Below are 15122 nucleotides of genomic sequence, written 5' to 3'. Positions count from 1 at the left end.
AAAATTAATAGTAGTAAAATTATCTACAAAATACGCCTACATTTTTCTGTCAAGTGAACCGCTTCTGGATTAGAGCGCAGAGAAGGTGACTACATTGCACTCACATACGACAAAATACATACTTTTCGATTATTTTGCTAAATTTTTTGAGGTTTTTATTTTCTTATTTTATTTTTGGTCTTATTAAATTATCTTATTACGTAAATACGGATTAACTAAAAAAAGTAAAAATGTACACATTGTGATAACAAATAATATGCAAAAGGGAAAACCACGTTTTTTGGACATTTTGTATGTTTCCCTTTTTGAACAACAAGCGCCTTAATAACTTACAGTACATATTTATATACACTTTTTAAACATGAATTCTTAACAAAAATGAAAAAAGTAACATTTTTTGCACCACTATAATTAATATGTTTGCCTTTCAATTTATTTTTACAAAACATATTTACATTTTTTAACAATAAAAACATCGAATCAAGAGCAAAATAAACTTCTTCGGGAGATCTGCAGCCATACAATTTTGGCTGCGCAATATGCCCGACGGACGTTGACGACATAAATGATGTTCATGAACAGCAGTACTGCAGTTGTACTAAGTTAGTCCGATCGCAGATCTTATTTTATGAACACGACTAACGCAGGCCTAAGTTAGGCAGACGTTTATGAAAACACCCTATACCAAATTAAGTATTTTCTTAAATCGCTAATTGGTATCAACCAATAGATAAACCAAAAATAAAAGATTTTCTTACAAAAAAACTAGTTTTGTTTTTAACTTTTTCGAATAAGACAAAACATTTTTGGATTCGGTTTTCTATTTTGAAAACAAAATTAGAACTTACATAGAACTTTGTTCTTTTTTTATGTTATAACTTGGGAAACTGTTTTTTTTTTTTTTCAAAAATCATTCCTGAAAACAGTTTTATTTAATAACAAAATGAATTAAAAATTTATTGGCTGTACAAGAAGTGATAGCACGTCGTTGTGAGTATAACCGTTGATTTTTAATAATGTTTTTTCCAAGCTAAGCCATGTTTTTGAAAAGTACCTACCTCTCCCGTCTAAACGAAGGGGAATAGAACTCTCCCGCTCCTCTACGAATTTTTTCTTGTCCCAATCCGACCTACATGCACTATCGTTTAAGAACATACATACCTTGTTATTCAACGTACCTATGTACATACCTACATGCGGGACGTCCACCTTCCATACAAATACTCCACTCTCCCTAATTGAAAAAAAAAAAATAATCGAGCGCACTCTTAACCTTGCCTCGCTCATCGCAGCTGCGAGACTGAAAATTAAATTTAGACCTCCTATCCTTATGAATATCTGTATACTCTCTTTTTTTCTGAGACCCCAGCCCTATCTAACAATAAATTCGTCTATTTATATTTTTTTGACCAATCAGAATTGTCCATCGCCACATTTGTTTTCGCAAATTCTCATTTCTCTTTGTAACTATTGCCAGATCAAAACCCAGTCAAAATAATAGTTTTCCATTTTTCGAACTTTTGTCGCGCATACTTTTTTCCTTGAAAACTTTTATCTGTTCATACTTTCCTACCTAATACTAAAAGTCGTGAACACTTTTTGTTTTCACACTTTTGACGGGTTCCCATTCTTATTATATATAAAAAGGGAAACATACAAAATTTCCAAAAAATCGTGGTTTTCCCTTTTGCATATTATTTGTTATCCCAATGTGTACATTTTTACTCTTTTTAGTTAATCTATATTTACGTAATAAGATAAGTTAATAAGACCAAAAAAATGTTAGCTACTTCGATAAAAACCTCAAAAATTGAGCAAAATAAACCAAAAATATGTATTTTTTCGTATGTGAGTGCAATTTATTCACCTTCTCTGTGCGTTGTAGATAAATTTCAGGACGAACAAATTTTATGATAACCTCTGATGACCTCCGATCAATACGTCGCGATATATTTGCGAAAAACTTTTCGTGACCTTTTGACCGTTTTAACTTTTTAAGCCGGCACGATATCAATGTCGATTTTTCACATCTTCATTACAACGCCGCACATAGGGGTATTTAGTCAATTTAGGCGGACAAAACACGAAATTTTAAACTGATCCAAAAGTAAAAATTCAACTTTCTACTAAAATTAGATAACTTACTTAGCATTGCCTTATAGTTTTAAAACTGATTACCACTCCAGGTTAATAACAGCAGCACTCTAGAGTTCAGAGTTTTCAACCCAAAAATAACATAAAATTTTATTATAGTGTAATGCTTTATTCCGGGTTCACAATAAAACTTATTTAATTTACACTTATTATTCGCTCAAACAAACACACTTTTAAATCACTTTATTTACTACTAACAATTCGCAACACTTTATTTCACTTTGTACTGTACTCTTTCACTTTCAAGATTAAACTGTGTCCGGTCGGTGTCTAGTCTACGCTGCCCTTTTATACCGGAATTTCGAGATTCGAGAATGTCTTCGAAGGTTCTCGTCTTTGCTTCTCGAAACTTCCTTTCCAGGAGGGGCGCTTTATACTTCCAGTCTAGTGGGATATTTTGGGATGTGTTCAGAGGGTAGGTAGTTTCTTAATTATTAAAGGTCCGTTCACATTTCTACCTTTGCAGTAGTAGATAGTGTGTTCAGACTTTTATCTTAAAAGTAGTTCGGTAATTCATCGTTACACTGCCCCCCTCTTAGGATTGTTCGTCCCGAACAACTCCATTGCATCTTTCACCATTATAACAATGTAAACGGTCACAATGAACTACCTTTAGTTTGCCTCTTACCCCTCTTTGTATAGGTAAACCACGTCATTAATTCTGTTAATTACTGTGTAAGGGCCTTCCCAGTTTTGTTGTAGCTTCGTTGATAGCCCCTTTTGTCGATGGGGATTGTAAAACCACACAAGTTCTCCTTCTTGAAACCCTGTTGGTGTCGCTCGTGCGTCATATCTTGTTTTCATCCGTTGGTGAATGTCAGCCAGTGTTCCTTTCAGGTTATCTACGTACTCATCCATTTCATGTGGCTCGTTTGGAACACATCCAAATTTTATATCACTTGGCAGGCGTATTGTTGAGCCAAATAGGACTTCCATCAAGAATAATGGAATATGTCGATCCCAGTCTCGTTGATTATCATTGACAACTTTTGACAGGTGTTCCTTAAGTGTCCTGTTAAATCGCTCAACCATCCCATCAGATTGTGAATGAAGCGGTGTTGTTCGCGTCTTCTTGATGCCAAGGAGGGAGCAAACCTCTTGAAAGATCTTAGATTCGAAGTTCCTTCCTTGGTCGGAATGAAGTTCCATGGGTACTCCGAACCTGCTCACCCAATGAAAGACAATCTTATCCACAACTGTTTTGGTTTCCTGGTTTGGAATGGCAAATGCCTCAGGCCATTTGCTGAAGTAGTCCATCATTACAAGGATGTACCGATTTCCGTTGTTGGTTTCGGGAAAAGGACCTGCTACGTCTATTGCAATTCTCTCAAAAGGTGCACCCACATTGTACTGCTGCATCTTGCTTTGGATTTTTCTAGCTGGTCCTTTGCTAGCGGCACAAGTATCACATTTTCGGCACCACTTTTCAACGTCTTCTCTCATGTTCATGCCTAAATGGCCTCCAGAAGTTCCACCGTGCATCTCTCGGAGAACATCATTTACCTTTGACTGAGGTACGACTAGCTGCATTACATAGGTTTTACCATCTGCGGATTCCCACTTACGCCTGAGTAGCTCTTCTTGCACATGAAGTGAGTCCCATTGTGCCCAATATGCTTTGAGAGTGGGGCTTCGGTCGGAGATGTCGGCCCATTCTGGTTTCTCTTGATGTTCCTTCCATGCAAGGATGGGTTCGATGTCCGAATCTTCCTGTTGGGCCATTCTGAGTTCTTCATTACTCCAGCCGCAAATGGGATCAGCTCTCGTTCTTCTAACAGCGACAACTTCCTTTTCTTCTAGTCGTGTGCAATGCTTGTAGTCTTGCTTGCACGGGCGCCGAGATAATGCGTCTGCATTTGAATGCAGCTTTCCTCTTCGATGTTGAATCTGACATTGATACGTCTGAAGTATCTCGATTCATCTTTCTACTTGACCCTCTGGATTTTTGAAGTTCCAAAACCAATTTAGTGCACCACGATCTGTGCGAAGAAGGAACTTCTGTCCATAGATGTACTTATGGAAGTGCTTTGTTGCCAATACTAGAGCTAGAAGTTCCCTTCTGGTCACGCAATAGTTTCTTTCTTGTTTCGAGAGTACCTTGCTGAAATAGGCAACGACCTTTTCTTCTCCGTCATGAACTTGCGATAAAACAGCATCAACTCCAAAATTACTTGCATCTGCGTCAATGATGAATTGTTTGCCTGGAGTCGGATAGGCCAGCACAGGAGCTTCACATAACCGCAGCTTCAGTTCCTGAAAGCTTTTCTCACACTCACCTGATCATTTAAAGGGTTTACCCTTCTCCGTAAGTTGGTGCAAGCTTTTGGCGATTCTCGCAAAATCCTTCACAAATCGTCGATAAAACGTTTCCAGACCGAGGAAACTCCGAAGTTGATGCTTGTCCTGAAGGGTTGGCCAGTCCTTCACAGTGTCAACTTTTTCAGGATCAGTCTTCACTCCTTGGGATGAGATGATATGGCCCAAATATTTAACCTCGGTCTTGAAAAGTGCACATTTCTTTGGATTCAACTCTAGATGACCACAATGGTCATCAAATGTTTTTCCGTAAACGATGACATCATCCAAATAGACTAGGCAAGATTTCCAGGTTAATCCATTCAAAACGCACTCCATCAAGCGCTCAAAAGTAGCTGGGGCATTACATAGCCCAAACGGCATGACATTAAACTGCCACAGACCATTTCCTGTGGAGAAAGCCGTCTTTTCCCGATCTTTTTGACGAGAACTACTGGTGATGCCCAAGGGCTTTTGGAATTTTCGATCAACCCATCTTTCTTCATTGTCGATATCATTTCTTCAACTTCACCTTGTTTGGCCAAGGGGAGACGTCTTTCTGGTTGACGAATCGGCCTAGCATCTCCTGTATCGATTCGATGCTGCACCAGTTGTGTTCGGCCGTACTCCCCGCTGGATGAAGAGAAGATATCAGCATATTCGTGAAGAAGCCTTCCCGCAACATTATGTTGACTCAAGTTGTCTGATTTAAGAATTTGAGTCTTTAGTTTCTCCGAGTTAATAGTCATCTGTGTGTCCGCCTCGTTGATCTTAGTTATTGCGGACACAGATTCGCATTGCCCAACAACTTTTCCTTTCTTCAGCTTTATTGGGTACGGTTTGATGTTAAGTATCCGTACAGGTACCATGTTGTTCTTTGGTGCCACAAGAGTCTTCCCGATGATGACGTTTTGGGAACTTTGCTCAATTTCTGGCTCAACCATGAGGTATCGATGACTTCCAATATTCCCCTTTAGTTTCGTCCACACAAAAACTTCTGAAGAAGGAGGCAGGCACATGTCTTCTTTGATGACAGTTCTAATTTTTGTTGAGTTTTCATTGCCATAGACAATTGGGATCTCCACATTTCTGTATTTCAGGACTTGATTACCTATATCCAAAATGATTCCATGGTCCTTCATGAAGTCGATTCCAATGATGCACTCGTCACATATATCTGCCACCAAAAACACATGCGAAAACTCTAGTTCTGCCATACGGATCGTAAGACGAACTTCACCGTACACCCTTGCTGCTTCTCCTGTGGCGGTCTTCAGACGGTAGCTGTTGGTGTTATGTAGCCATGTCATCTTCACCAAGTCTCTTCGTACAATAGAGGCGGTGGCACCGGTGTCAATTGTAGCCACGTGTTGTTTGTTGTTTATGGTCGCCTCCACTGTCAGACTTTTGTTGTCTCGTTTAGTCTGTGAGACTTGAATTGTGGTTCTGGGGCCATCGATACCAGAAACCAGCTTCTGCCCCTCGAAGTTGGTTCTTACTCGTTTCCCCAAGTATGAATCAAGCTGAGCATGAGTGTTGGTTGTATCGCTTACCTGTTGTTGGGCAATATTCCTGTTTCCACAGTGTTGGCAAGCAGTTCTTCTTGGTGGCAATCAGCACTGCCCAGCATCGAGCAGCTCCGTCTCGCTGGTTCTTTGGAATGCGAGTTTTTGACAAGAGCATTCCTCCACTGCAACTTCTCTTACCCGATGAACGCCTTGAGAAGCCTGTTCTGCTGCTTCCATAGTTAGTGCGAACGCTAATGCTTCAGGAAGGGAACGTTTTCCAGCTGTTCGTATCGCTCGCTGAAGATTTATATCAGATACAGCACGAACAAAGGCTTCTGCCGCAAACTGATTGATAATGTCGTCTCCTGCTGTCGGATATGCAAGATGAACTAACCTTTCAATATCAGCTTGGAGTTGTTGCAGAGTTTCTCCTCTTTTCTGGACTCTTGTATTGAGTTGGACGCGGAAGACCTCCTGCATATGGCCATCTCCAAAGCGCTTTTCAATGACCTGGACAAGAGCGTTAAAGTTACCATTCTTTTCTAGTGGTAAAGTTTGTAACAACTCAGCAGCAGGACCTCTAAGAGCAAGAGTCAGCGCTATACATTTGTCTTCGTCATACCAGCCATTTGTTGTGGCAGCTGCCTCAAACTGTTTCTTGTAGATCGACCAAGAACTTTGTCCATCAAAGGTTGGTGGATGCATTTCTTTCTTCTTTAAATACTCACCAGAACTTTCTCGCACCTTAATTTTTCGAACCTTGTCAAGTTTTTTACAAAAATCCAATTTTCTCCGAAACGGCTTATTCGGTTTCAACGAATCTTTTTGTGAAGAAGCACTTATATAACTCAAATATAAAACAAAAATAAAATTTCAAACAAAATAATTTTTTGGATTTTAAAAAAAAATTTGAAAATTTTTTTTTGAAAAATAAAATTTTCGATAACGGGACACTGTATTTTTTTGAAATTTTGTTTTTAGATGTGGATTAGTGATTTCTATAAAATGGCATACCAATTTTAATTTAAACATTTTTTTTTTAAGAAAATCTGTTTTCGGCCGATGATTCCTAAACACCCTGTGAAACAATTTTCTTGAAATTCACCAGCCCTTGAAATTTCCTTCAAATTAAAAAAAAATTGTACCGCTACCTCAATCCATTCAAAAGTTATGATTTTTGCAACGAGATAAGTCATTTTGGACAACCATGCGCCGTAATGAAGATACACATCGGTGTATACCATAATTCAGCGCAGTAGGAATTTTTCCACAGATTGGGGTTTAAAACTACTAAAATGACTGGACTATAATACCAACATTCAAGATTCTTGTTTTTACTCCTAGAGGGAGAACGTTGCCATGGCCATTGATATTTATTGGTATGGATTAAAGCCTGTTTTACCAAAGTCCTAATGAGATAATTTACTTCACAAAATAGATATATCTGATTATTCTCATTCATATTTATTTCTTGTATTGTACAAGAATGTTCCGCAACTAGATATTTGGTGTTGGGAAGAATCGGACAGAGAACGTCGCAATGCATCTGCATCCCACAAAATTTAATTTTCAACGAAAATCGAAGAGAGAAATTCGAAATCCGGTTTGTCAATCTGAGCGTTTACCTACCACGATACGAAATTCGTACCTCCTTGTCCTAGAAATCGGAGAAAATTTTGTTCCGATCCGATCGGTTACGAAGATAGACCAGCATATGATTTGATTACTGATTGATTACCCCTCTCCTTTCTTTCTCATTAATTGCCTCTGTAAAATGGTTCAATAGGGTTAAAAATTTGAAGGATTTGAAACAATAAAAAGTAGACTTTCTAGTATAATCAATACATAAACTTTGAAAAATGAAGCTATCTCAAGAACCTTTACAAAGTACAGAGTTTAGCGTGTATAGGGATTACAGGGGCACAAAGGTCTACGCCACAAGCAGGGTTGGAAATAATTTTAGCCATTCCAGTCCTAGACGAGTTCATAAGACTCACGGCAGCTAAAAGCGCACTTCGATTAAAAGAATTGGGCTACTGGAGGCAAAACATTTATGATCATGGGTCTATCATGCAAAGATACGACAGAGTTACGGGATTGAATGAGACTACAGATTACATTAAACCCTTAGTAGATTTGAATAAAAATTTCTCCATTTTAATACCTGAAAGGGGTGGGATTCCAATTCGCTTATCAGCGAACAAGGATTCCCCTTCTACACTGACGGTTCAAAAATGGAATCAGGAACAGGAGCTAGGGTGTTCTGTAAACCTCTCAATATTAGAGAATCATATAAACTCCCAGATGATTGCAGTGTCTTTCAGGCTGAAATTAACTCGTTATATTTTATCCCTGAGTAAAAAGAATATTAGAGTCTTGACAGGTGTTATTAGAATGGGTGTATTTGCACCTGATTTCTGCAGGAGCTGTCAAGATGAAGAGGAAATAGAGTCCATTAAACACCTGCTCTGCGAATGTCCAAACCTCCAAACAATTCGACTCCGTTACTTCGGAAATAGGTTCGTAGGAGAACTAGACGATCTAGCGCAGGTGCCAATGGCTAACATGAGAACATTCATTGAAAGTACAGGATGGTTCGTAAATGAGCCAGTTTTTGTAAACTGATGAACAGCTTAGGAACATGAAGTCGATATTTAAATACAGTAGGTGGCCACATGATTATGACCGATGAAAATTTTGAAAAAAATTGTCATTAATTTTAATAAATAAATTCTGGAACGCTAAAAAATAATTTTATTTTATTTAATCTGTACAGTATTATTACGGTTGTATAAAACATTATGCCACTAATAATTTTTTTTAAGAGGCAAAGTCAACAACATTTATGACGATAGAAGAGACCACCATTTTTTTAGTATTTCGTGTGGTTTCCTTTTTTTACAAAAATGCTTTTAATCTTCCGGGAACTCTGTTTTTGCCTGAATGAATTCTTTTCTAGTTATTATGATCTTTAGGTACCATGGATTTTTGGCAGGATATGTCAAAGTCCTGTTGACTTGATTTCATTAAGAAAAAATCCTTGAGAACAAATAAAGGGGCCATGGTAACTCTTCTCCTCTACTTAATAACACAATTTTATGCTACATCATTAAATTTCTCTAAGTTAACTTATTTAATCCCCACTGAAGGAAGATAATATAATATTTAGTTAAATGTAAAATATTTTAATTAATTGCTGATCTTCAATTTTTTTTAATTATTTTTAAAAGGAGTAATGAGGATGACATGACATTAACCAAAATCTCCGAAGAATATGAACCGGAAAACAATGGATTTTACAATGCTACCACTATTGTATCTGCGAACGGATTTGATACAAACGATGTTATTTCATGTACCCTGTTGTTTCCTGGAATCGAATATAATATGACCAAAACCTTAACATCATCAGGTTCAATTATTAAAAGCACTATTTTAGTTTTCGTATTAGCTTTATTATACTGTTATTAGCGCCCAGCAATGATATCTATGTTTTAATTACTCGTATGCACACACACAGATATATATATATACGTCTTCCATACTAAATAAATTGTTTTAAAATTGTTGTTGTATTAAAAAAAACGACTAATTCTTTTAAGAGTAAGTAAGTATTCTTCATCAGTGGCATAGCTAACCCTTTGGGGGCACTTATCCAATATTTTATCGACCCCTTTTTTGTTTAGGGCTGAAGGCTGAGCCTTGTATTCTTTTTTAATAAGCTTAAACACTTGATTCCACAATTAGCATGTTGTAGTAAACATGAAAGCTATATTGTTGGTGGTTGATTAGTGACTGACACTCAAGTAAAGACGAAAGATCGAATGCAGTGTCAAGTAATCAATTCACCTGCCGTAGCATCATCAATGTTTCAAAGTGTACGTAAACTTTGCAGTTTGATGTTCTCTCAACAAATTCAATAAATCTACTTGATATTGTAACGATGAATTACTGAACTACTTTTAAGATAAATGTCTGAACTACCACTACCTACTACTGCAAAGGCAGAAATGTGAACGCACCTTTAATAATTAAGAAACTACCCTCTGAACATATCCCTAAGAAATTCGACTGCTGAATATCCGAAAATATCCATCTGGACTGGAAATATGAAGCGCCCCCTCCTGGAAAGGTAGTTTCGAGAAGCATAGAAGAGAACCTTCGAAGACATTCTCGAATCGCGAAATTCCGGTATAAAAGGACAGTATGGACACCGACCGGATAGAGTTTAATTTTGAAAGTGAAAGAGTGCAGTACAAAGTAAAATAAAGTGTTGTTACTAAATAAAGTGATTTAAACGTGTGTTTGTTTGAGCGAATAATAAAAGTAAATTGAGTTGAAATAAAGTGTGTTCTTATTTGAACGGAAATATAAGTGGAAATTAAAATAAACGAAATAAGTTTTATTGTGAAACCTGAATAAAACATTACAATATTTTACACCACAATGTCGAAAATAGTTTTAAAGTTTACAAATGAGAAAATCTCAAGAGCATTACTAGATAACTAGATGGGGCATTTGGAAATGCATTTGAAAATACCCCATAAGGGGCACGTTAGTGTCCCAAGCATATTCCGCCATAGAACGTTTTTTTTTTAAATCCGATTTTCTCCGAAACGGCTTATTCGATTTCAACGAATCTTTTTGTGAAGAAGCACTTATATAACTCAAATATAAAACAAAAATAAAATTTAAAAAAAAATAATTTTTTGGATTTTTAAAAAAAATTTGAAAATTTTTTTTGAAAAATAAAATTTTCGATAACGGGGCACTGTATTTTTTTGAAATTTTGTTTTTAGATGTGGATTAGTGATTTCTATAAAATGGCATACCAATTTTAATTTAAACATTTTGTTTAAGAAAATCTGTTTTCGGCCGATGATTCCTAAACACCCTATGAAACAATTTTCTTGAAATTCATCAGCCCTGGAAATTTCCTTCAAATTAAAAAAAAATTGTACCGCTACCTCAATCCATTCAAAAGTTATGATTTTTGCAACGAGATAAGTCATTTTGGACAACCGTGCGCCGTAATGAAGATACACATCGGTGTATATCATAATTCAGCGCAGTAGGAATTTTTCCACAGATTGGGGTTTAAAACTACTAAAATGACTGGACTATAATAGCAACATTCAAGATTCTTGTTTTTACTCCTAGAGGCAGAACGTTGCCATGGCCATTGATATTTATAGGTATGGATTGAAGCCTGTTTTACCAAAGTCCTAATGAGATAATTTACTTCACAAAATAGATATATCTGATTATTCTCATTCATATTTATTTCTTGTATTGTACAAAAATGTTCCGCAACTAGATATTTGGTGTTTGGAAGAATAGGACAGAGAACGTCGCAATGCATCTGCATCTCACAAAATTTAATTTTCAACGAAAATCGAAGAGAGAAATTCGAAGTCCGGTTTGTCAATCTGAGCGTTTACCTACCACGATACGAAATTCGTACCTCCTTGTCGTAGAAATCGGAGAAAATTTTGTTCCGATCCGATCGGTTACGAAGATAGACCAGCATATGATTTGATTACTGATTGATTACCCCTCTCCTTTCTTTCTCATTAATTGCCTCTGTAAAATGGTTCAATAGGGTTAAAAATTTGAAGGATTTGAAACAATAAAAAGTAGACTTTCTAGTATTATCAATACATAAACTTTGAAAAATGAAGCTATCTCAAGAACCTTTACAAAGTACAGAGTTTAGCGTGTATAGGGATTACAGGGGCACAAAGGTCTACGCCACAAGCAGGGTTGGAAATAATTTTAGCCATTCCAGTCCTAGACGAGTTCATAAGACTCACGGCAGCTAAAAGCGCACTTCGATTAAAAGAATTGGGCTACTGGAGGCAAAACATTTATGATCATGGGTCTATCATGCAAAGATACGACAGAGTTACGGGATTGAATGAGACTACAGATTACATTCCACCCTTAGTAGATTTGAATAAAAATTTCTCCGATTCCTATTCGCTTATCAGCGAACAAGGATTCCCCTTCTACACTGACGGTTCAAAAATGGAATCAGGAACAGGAGCTATTAATTCTAATAAATAAATTCTAGAACGCTAAAAAATAATTTTATTTTATTTAATCTGTACAGTATTATTACGGTTGTATAAAACATTATGCCACTAATAATTTTTTTTAAGAGGCAAAGTCAACAACATTTATGACGATAGAAGAGACCACCATTTTTTTAATATTTCTTGTGGTTTCCTTTTTTTACAAAAATGCTTTTAATCTTCCGGGAACTCTGTTTTTTCCTGAATAAATTTTTTACTAGTTATTATCCCGAGTCGAACTTTATGTACGAATTTAGCACTCAAAATGCGTAATAGAATCTGTTTAAATACTTTTCATTTTAAAATGAACCTAAATATGAACTTTGTACACTTACAAAACTCGGTTTCTCCTGAGAAACCTTCACTACTCATAATTAACGACTTTAAAAACTGCAAACACTAGTTTTATCCTAAATATTCTATTTGTGTCCTGAATTTTTAGACTTAAATATGTACTTGAAAATCTCTTTAAGCTAGGTTGAGACTATTAAAACTCAAACACTTTTTAAGTGCTTAATGTTTTTCATGTGTCTAGAATGTTTAACCCCTAAATTTGTACTCTTCAAGCTAGGCTGAGACTATCAAAACTCCAAATTCTAGGTAAGTCCTAAAAATACAAGTTCAGACAAGAATGATCTTTCCCATTCCCTCTTATACTTTACACATTAAAGACCATTCGAAGTAGGTCATTTGGCGAGCGCGGATCAATGACTTTGTAGTCGCGCGGTGTTTTTAATTTTTAAAAATATGAAACATACTCAAGTTATTGAAAATAAAAAAAAACTCAAGTGATGGAAAATACAAAAATAATAATTTTGTGAAAAAAAATCTTTCCAAAAATTAAAAATGGCGCAGGAGTGCAGTTGTAGTCGGTCTAGTTTCAGTTTTTCCATTTAAATCAAAGTTTTGTTTCCGTAAAAGAAAATGACAATTAAAATGTCAAATAATGGCAACTAAGTGTTAAGTGTATGTGTGTTTTTAAAATAATTCCGAGTGCTGGGAGCACACTTCGTTCAGAGTATGTTCAGAGTATGCTCGATATGTTCGATCGTGTTCGGATTTCTTTTCTGAGCTAAACAGGTAAAATTCCTATTAATCTGGATCAATTTAATAAACAGATTTCTATTTGAGCCGTGTTTTGTTGGTAGCTCAGTACTTAGCTCAGAAAAATTTTTCAATGTAAACAACAACAATTCATTTTGCTAAGAATAAACAAAATATGGTTTTGTTTTGTTTCAATAGAAATTTTTTTTTCTAAACTTACATATAGAGGGCTCAGAGCTGAAGTGAATCAAGTCATAAAAAAGTGAATTCGGAGATATAACGAGTTAAAGTAAATACCTACGTTTCCATTGAATCTTATGGTGAATATTATTCTATAGAACAAAAATGACAATTTGAATCAAAATACTTTTGGATCAAACTAATGAAAGACGTAAGTAGAGTCACTTGTGCATATTTTGCACTTGATTTGGATCTTTTTTTTTTTCTTTTTTTGACTTAGTCCGTTTCAGATGGGAAACCTCCATACTATGTATTGTATATTTTTAACTCTTCAACAATAAATGATTTATTAATAAATAAATAAAAGTAATAGTTTGGCGTTGTTTAAAGCATTTAATGTTCCCTCAGCTAAGTACTGAATGGTGAGAAAAACAAAAAACAGCTATTCATTTTATCTAGCCAAAAAACATTAGTTCTATCGTAATAAAAAATTGTAGGACCTAGTAAGAATATTTAAACCCTAATGAGAACAAAAAAGCGAAATATAATCAGAATAAATAGGACTTAATGAGTTCTTATAGCGTATTTAGGTTTTTTTTTTTGGTCCTAAATAACTACCCGAAATGGGATTTTTTCCGATAACTGACTATTTGAGGTCTTAAGTAGAGGTTATTTCCTTGACAAAATAGTTGATATTTATATCCTATTAAATCTTAACAGAGAAAGTTTCGGTTTTAAATAAGTTTAAAAAAGTACCAAATGTTCGACTCGGGTATGATCTTTTGGTACCATGGATTTTTGGCAGGATATGTCAAAGTCCTGTTGACTTGATTTCATTAAGAAAAAATCCTTGAGAACAAATAAAGAGGCCATGGTAACTCTTCTCCTCTACTTAATAACACAATTTTATGCTACATCATTAAATTTCTCTAAGTTAACTTATTTAATCCCCACTGAAGGAAGATAATGTAATATTTAGTTAAATGTAAAATATTTTAATTAATTGCTGATCTTCATTTTTTTTTATTATTTTTAAAAGGAGTAATGAGGATAACATGACATTAACCAAAATCTCCGAAGAATATGAACCGGAAAACAATGGATTTTACAATGCTACCACTATTGTATCTGCGAACGGATTTGATACAAACGATGTTATTTCATGTACCCTGTTGTTTCCTGGAATCGAATATAATATGACCAAAACCTTAACATCATCAGGTTCAATTATTAAAAGCACTATTTTAGTTTTCGTATTAGCTTTATTATACTGTTATTAGCGCCCAGCAATGATATCTATGTTTTAATTACTCGTATGCACACACACAGATATATATATATACGTCTTCCATACTAAATAAATTGTTTTAAAGTTGTTGTTGTATTAAAAAAAAACGACTAATTCTTTTAAGAGTAAGTAAGTATTCTTCATCAGTGGCATAGCTAACCCTTTGGGGGCACTTATCCAATATTTTATCGACCCCTTTTTTGTTTAGGGCTGAAGGCTGAGCCTTGTATTCTTTTTTAATAAGCTTAAACACTTGATTCCACAATTAGCATGTTGTAGTAGACATGAAAGCTATATTGTTGGTGGTTGATTAGTGACTGACACTCAAGTAAAGACGAAAGATCGAATGCAGTGTCAAGTAATCAATTCACCTGCCGTAGGATCATCAATGTTTCAAAGTGTACTTAAACTTTGCAGTTTGATGTTCTCTCAACAAATTCAATAAATCTACTTGATATTGTAACGATGAATTACTGAACTACTTTTAAGATAAATGTCTGAACTACCACTACCTACTACTGCAGAGGCAGAAATGTGAACGCACCTTTAATAATTAAGAAACTACCCTCTGAACATATC

At 35.5% G+C, this 15122-nt stretch overlaps 1 protein-coding gene across 2 annotated transcripts in view; it reads left to right on the top strand.

The window, feature by feature from the left end:
* The window catches only part of LOC129907138 (uncharacterized), a 115366-nt gene extending 100732 nt beyond the window's left edge, over positions 1–14634 (top strand). The window contains exon 4 of one of the 2 annotated variants that reach the window (XM_055983210.1): positions 14295–14634. In XM_055983210.1, coding sequence (XP_055839185.1) covers positions 14295–14535 — 241 coding nt within the window. In that variant the 3' untranslated portion in view covers positions 14536–14634. Of the gene's footprint in view, positions 1–9187; positions 9520–14294 lie in introns of those variants that run through there. The other variant, XM_055983209.1, reaches the window with a different exon arrangement.
* The last annotated feature ends 488 nt before the right edge of the window (positions 14635–15122 follow it).

This window comes from Episyrphus balteatus, chromosome 1, assembly GCF_945859705.1.
Source record: "Episyrphus balteatus chromosome 1, idEpiBalt1.1, whole genome shotgun sequence".
NCBI lineage: Eukaryota > Metazoa > Arthropoda > Insecta > Diptera > Syrphidae > Episyrphus > Episyrphus balteatus.
This window is presented reverse-complemented; position numbering and strand designations above follow the sequence as displayed.